General features: G+C 40.5%; 1 protein-coding gene across 1 annotated transcript in view; it reads left to right on the forward strand.

Annotated features, from left to right (window-relative positions):
• Positions 1 to 5,414, forward strand: part of Frmd7 (FERM domain containing 7) — a 91,363-nt gene extending 85,949 nt beyond the window's left edge. Inside the window, exons 10-13 of the mRNA XM_077794020.1 lie at positions 1,139 to 1,302; positions 3,029 to 3,097; positions 3,214 to 3,289; positions 4,320 to 5,414. Coding sequence (XP_077650146.1) covers positions 1,139 to 1,302; positions 3,029 to 3,097; positions 3,214 to 3,289; positions 4,320 to 5,414 — 1,404 coding nt within the window. The remainder of the gene's footprint in view (positions 1 to 1,138; positions 1,303 to 3,028; positions 3,098 to 3,213; positions 3,290 to 4,319) is intronic.
• The last annotated feature ends 586 nt before the right edge of the window (positions 5,415 to 6,000 follow it).

The raw sequence follows: 6,000 nt of genomic DNA on the forward strand, positions 1-6,000 counted from the left end.
TTATTAGAGCATTATAGTTATACATAGTAATTGGCTCATGCTGAAAATTTCATATATTCATGGAATTCAAATTCAATTTCCCCTTTCCCTTCCCCTCCTGCCTTCCTCTGTAACTTTACCTATTTTTCTTGAGAAAAAAAATGTTGAGCATCTACTACATGCCAAAGCCAAGCAGGATATGAGAAGTGGGTATACACATAAGCAAAATAAGTAATCATTGGGCAAGTTTGCATCATACAAGATGAGACAAAGATGTGAGAAATGATATTGTTTTATAACCATAAAGGAAATGAAACATGTGTATCAAATAATTTTTGACCTACAGAAGGTCCGTTTGGGCTTCATTCTCTGAATCTTGGCATTATATTAAAGTGTTCATTTGAGCAGTTAAGGAGACTGGATCCAGTGGGAAATTCATGGTCAGCCCCAGGGGCTGCAAGTAGGAACCTGGAAAGAAATGAGACAAGTGGGGAGGTCAGTGCAGTGAGTTGGTGGGGCTGTGGAAAATGTGGCTGTAATCATGCCATGTAGCCTTGGGCTAAAGGGGGTATATAGTGAGTCAGGGGATGGGAAGATCTTGAACTTTAGGTTTGGAAGGCCAAGGTCCCCAAAGACAGATTGAAATATGTTAAAAGAGCAACACAGAACATCATAGAGCAAGATAGCATCTAGAGGAAGAAGTGTTTCTTGCTGGTAAGTTAAAAAGCCTCATGGACATGTAATCATCCTATAAACCCTTCCATCTGTAAGGAAATCTCCTCCTCCCTCCCCTTTCCTGTTGGTCATTTATAACTTCTTGTCACCTTGAAAGGATGCCCTTTGATGTTCATTTTAACCTGATTTACAACTTCATAAAAATGTTCCTGGCAGAGAAGGGGTGGGGGTTAAACAGTGTCTAAGGCTAGTGTGTAAAGCAACACTGGCTTTTAGAGAAGGCTCTATTTGAGAGCAGTGGCCCTGTCTGTTCCTCTGAAGGTTGCCAATCATTTGGTCTCAGTAGGTGTGACGCCTATGGGGAGCCGAGTGGGAAATCAGAAGCCCTATAGTCCCTGGGACTAAGAGCTTGGAAGGCATTGGGATTCCAAAGTCTTTAATATTCTGGAAGGATGTTTTGCTAAATGTAAATTGCTTTACATAGGCGTTGTGCAAGGACACCTTGGAGTTCACAATGGCCAGCCGAGATGCCTGCAAAGCTTTCTGGAAGACCTGTGTGGAGTATCATGCCTTCTTCAGGCTTTCTGAAGAGCCCAAATCAAAGCCCAAAACTCTACTTTGCAGCAAGGGTTCCAGTTTCCGCTATAGGTAATTAAATACCATGCAGTAGTATACTACTTCTTTTTAATAACATGGGAGGCAATAGGAGTTGTTCAAATTCTAGAAAGAATAAAGAATCTATTTCAGCCAGTCACAGTGGCACATGCCTGTAATCCCAGCGGCTTGGGAAAGTGAGGCAGGAGGATTGCAGGTTCAAAGCCAGCCTCAGCAACTAAGTGAGGCCCTAATCAACTCAGTGAGATCCTGTCTCTAAATAAAAAAAATAAAAAGGGCTGTGGATGTGGCTCAGGGGTTAAGTGCTCTTGGGTTCAATCCCTAGTACCCCCCCCCCAAAAAAAGAATTTATTTCAGTCACTTGAAAGATTGTACTCTTTACTGCTCACTTTTGGCAAGATGCTCTAAGTCAATATTTCCCAACTGGGAGACAGGGGGATGGCGGCTTACCTACTTAAGGGATTGGATCAGAATCACAACAAGGATGAGGGGGCATAAGCAGTTTGAGAAAATATATTCAATGAACCTATTGTTTGTCTTATATGCGACTTATATGCAAGACTTTGGAAGGAAAGATCAACAACATCCTCTGGTGATGTTAGGCAAAAGAGCAAGAAAGCACTGGAGGGGATAAGGGATTAAAAAGGTTGAGCAATATTACACTAGCAGCTCCTCACTACAGGTCACACCTTGGAGAAATGGAAGTGAGGTCGAATTAAGATCTTGTTTTTACTTGAAAACACCAGCCTAGGAATGCACTGCAGGAAGCTTTCAAAACTCTTAGCTAAGATAAAAAATTCTAATCGAATGCTTCCACATAAGGAATTCGTCAAACAGTGGAAGTCTGCCCCAGTAAGAATTGAGGTATTTTTAAGAACGTATTTTTGATGGAATCTTTCCAAAATGTATTCTACAAATCCCTGTCTTCTTGAACAGATGATACTGTGCATATTTTGCCCTTTCCTTAATGACCTGAGTTATTATAAACATCACTTATTATCCTCTGCAGGCAGCTGTAGTGCAGTGACGGCCTCAGGGTGGGGGAGGCAAGTCAGGCCTTGCACTTCAGTGATAAATGGCTCAGACTTTCTGGGTTTTATTATTTTTGTGATATCTTTCTTGGCTCTTGTTTCTCCCACCAGTCAGCTGCATTTCTTTGCTAGTGTACAACTGACTGGAGCTATCCTCTTCTGCTGTTTAGTTAGCTGCTTTTTTCCTGCCATGCATTTGGGAAATAGATAATCAGTCAGTTGACTTTTTAAAAAAATTTTGTTTTAGTTTCAGATGGATACAATACCTTTAATTACTTATTTATTTTTTTATGTGGTGCTGAGAATCTAACCCAATGTCTCACGTGTACTAGGCAAGTGCTCTACCACTGAGCCACAACCCCAGCCCCAGTCAGTTCACTTTTTAAATTTGTAGAAAAGAAATGTCTGGGGGGGCTGGGGTTGTGGCTCAGCAGTAGAGTGCTTGCCTAGCACGTGAGAGGCCCTGGGTTCGATCCTCAGCACCACATAAAAATAAATAAATAAAATAAAGGTTTTGTGTCCAACTATAACTAAAAAGTAATTTTAAAAAAGAAATGTCTGGGTTCTATGTAGTTAAGGTTGCTCTCTTCCTGGTTCTTCATGTGATCTTCAACAAGTCATGACCTATTAAGTCATCTAGATGCTTTTGGTTTCAACAGTAACTGAGGCTCGAGTTTTAGTAGCTTATTGGATTATTAATTAATTATTTGAACTCATCTTTGTAATAGTGGAAGAACCCAAAGGCAGCTTTTGGAATATGGGAATAAACGGCAGTTGAAGAGCTTGCCATTTGAAAGGTACATGCTTTTGTTTCTCACTCTCATGCTGACTTCAAGTTGAATGTACAGATTCATACATATTCCGCTATTCCCATGTCAGCCATTTCAATGACTTCTCTGTTTGGGGATTTCAGAAAGCATTACCCGTCTCAGTATCATGAACGACAGTGCAGGTCCTCACCGGACATCCTCTCTGATGTGTCAAAACAAGTAAGATTTCTGAAAATTCCTACTTCTTTAAATACATGTAATTCATCCAGATTTCAAATGCTCCCCAAAATTGATTCTGCACAATCTCCCACTGTGTCTAAGGGTTATTCTGTTCCAGAAGGTTAGCCTCCTGGGGAGGGCTGCCGGCTCAACCTTTCCTGCCAATAGAAGACCATTTAGTAAACTCCCACTGGTGTGTATCTTATAGACTAAAAGGCTCTGGCACATTTTCAAATTGTAACCAGTATTGTTAACATCTTGCAAAATGAAGATCCAAATCAATTTCTATGGCTTTGTATTTTTAAAACTAAAATCTCTGCTTTTCTACCTATGGAAATTTTAAGGCTTAGAGGAAGGTAAGAGGTCTGTGTTAAGGTTTTAAAATAATTTTGCTGCTTAACTGTGTTTAACTGAAGGAGAAAGTTGCCAGTTTTATAGTATCAATCTTGTTAATCACTTTTCTTTGGATCTTTCTACAAAAATTAATTATAGGTCTCATATAGACTCTCATGCCTTCATTTCAAGTCAGTTTTTATCCAAAAGGTATCAGAGGTATAATGATGAAAGGTTCTGTCCAGTATATGAAAATTTCATGCCATTTATAGATTTGCTCCCAACCATTTTACAGAAAATAGGGAGGAGGCTGGAGCAAGAAAGTTAGGAGACTTGTCTAAGGTCACACAAAAGCAAGACAAAAGCAGAGTCAGGACCAGGCAGGTTTTCTGGTTCATTGATAAGAGCTACTAAATGAAAACTGCTTGAAGTACAATGTTGCCTCAAGTCTATTGCATACTTGGAGGCCAGAAATGGGATGTAACTGAGAAAGAATAGTCTGTCATATTCTTTTTAATACACAATTTAGAAAATGGTACAAGTTCTTCTCCTTTCCATATATATTTGTCAATCCTGGAATATAACATGGATTGAACTAACTTTGTGGAAAACTACCTTTCAAAATTCTGAAGTGTGATCCCCACTCCAGTCAAATGGCTTTTTCCTTTTTTTTCACCAACATGTCCTTTCTTTCAAGGTGGAAGACTTGAGACTAGCATATGGTGGTGGGTACTACCGAAATGTGAATGGAGTACACGCATCTGAACCTGTGTTAGACAGTAGGAGGAGGAACTCTGCAGTGGAGGTGACGTTTGCAGCTGAACTGGAGCGTTCCAAACCAGAGGCGGATCCCACATCGTTACATCAGTCGCAAAGCAGTTCATCTTTCTCTTTTCTTTATTCAGATCCTGTCTTTAACACTGACCCTGATCCTCAGCCTGATCCCAGAGACTTCTTTGAGCAGAGAAGTCCTCTAAGCTCCTTCCGAACAAGCTCCAAGTTTGCTGACCATCACATAAACACATCTTCTGGCCTCACAAGTGGAGTGAGTCCAGCAAGGCAGCTAACTTACACAGATGTGCCCTATATTCCTTGTACTAGTCAGCAAGTGGATATTATGCCTCCCCAAGTCTTTTTTTATGTGGACAAGCCACCTCAGGTGCCCAGACACTCTCCAGTCATGGCAGAGGAAAGGGCAAGACCAGACAACTACTTAGAGCCCTCTGCAATAAAGCCACCCAAAAGGAGTCCAAGGAATACCAGAATAAAAAGCTTTCAGCAAGACCTTCAAGAACTCCAAGAAGCTATGGCCAGGACTAGTGGTAGGAACAATATCAATTTAGATCCAGAAGAGGAAGACCCAAATTTAGAAGACGCTTTTACATATAACATTCAAGAGCAAACCCCTAAACGGTCCCAGAGCCAATCAGACATGAAAACTATCCGTTTTCCTTTTGGGTCCGAATTTAGACCTTTAGGGCCTCGTCCCGCTCTGAGTCGTAAAGCAGACCTATTTACATGTATGTTTGCAGAGCAGGAGTTCCCAGCAGTTCTCATGGATCAGAGCACAGCAGAAAGGTACGTAGCTAGTGAATCCAGTGATTCTGAATCAGAGATTCTTAAACCAGACTACTACTCTTTGTATGGCAAAGGAAAAAAGTCACCCATGGCCAGAATCCGTTTGTCTTCTGGTAGTCTCCAGCTAGATGAAGAAGATGAAGATGTTTCTTTCAACACACCAAGTGCTGAAGACAGGACTTTACTAAAACCATGTAATTACTTCTTAGCTTAAATATGAATTCTGTGAACATTTCTGGGTCAGTTCTATGTTAGAATCTTAGGTAGAAAACAAGGAACTTTCTTACAAACCATTTTCTTAGTCACTCTTCATTGGAAAGATTCAGCTGCTGCCTCATTCCCTGAGCTTCACTCTTCTGTTCCCTCAGAACAAACTGGAGCATGTCCTCTCCTCCCCAGTACTATGGCAGGGTGTGGGGAGTATTTATCAGCTCCATTATATATTTCTTCATAGAGTGATGAAAAATGCAGGGCAGGCTGTTCAATAGTGAATAGTGAGAGTATGGATTTACATATGGATTTGGCTTCTAATGACATATTGTGATTAAGTAGACTGTGGCTATCTTGGTTATTTTGTACATTTTTAAATAATACAAAATAAAGGTTTCAGTCCTCATTATTTGTGGGGGACCCAGTAAAAACAGTCTTGTTATTTGCTAAGGACTTTGATTTTTACCATTTTTATCTAGGGGAGCATGGCCCTCTACAGCCTCAAAAACAAGGTGATAGCATAGATCCTCTCAATGGAACGGATGTTTTTAGAATATAAGACTTGGCAGAATTTAAAGCCCAGGAAATTA

This window comes from Urocitellus parryii, chromosome X, assembly GCF_045843805.1.
Source record: "Urocitellus parryii isolate mUroPar1 chromosome X, mUroPar1.hap1, whole genome shotgun sequence".
NCBI classification, from domain to species: domain Eukaryota; kingdom Metazoa; phylum Chordata; class Mammalia; order Rodentia; family Sciuridae; genus Urocitellus; species Urocitellus parryii.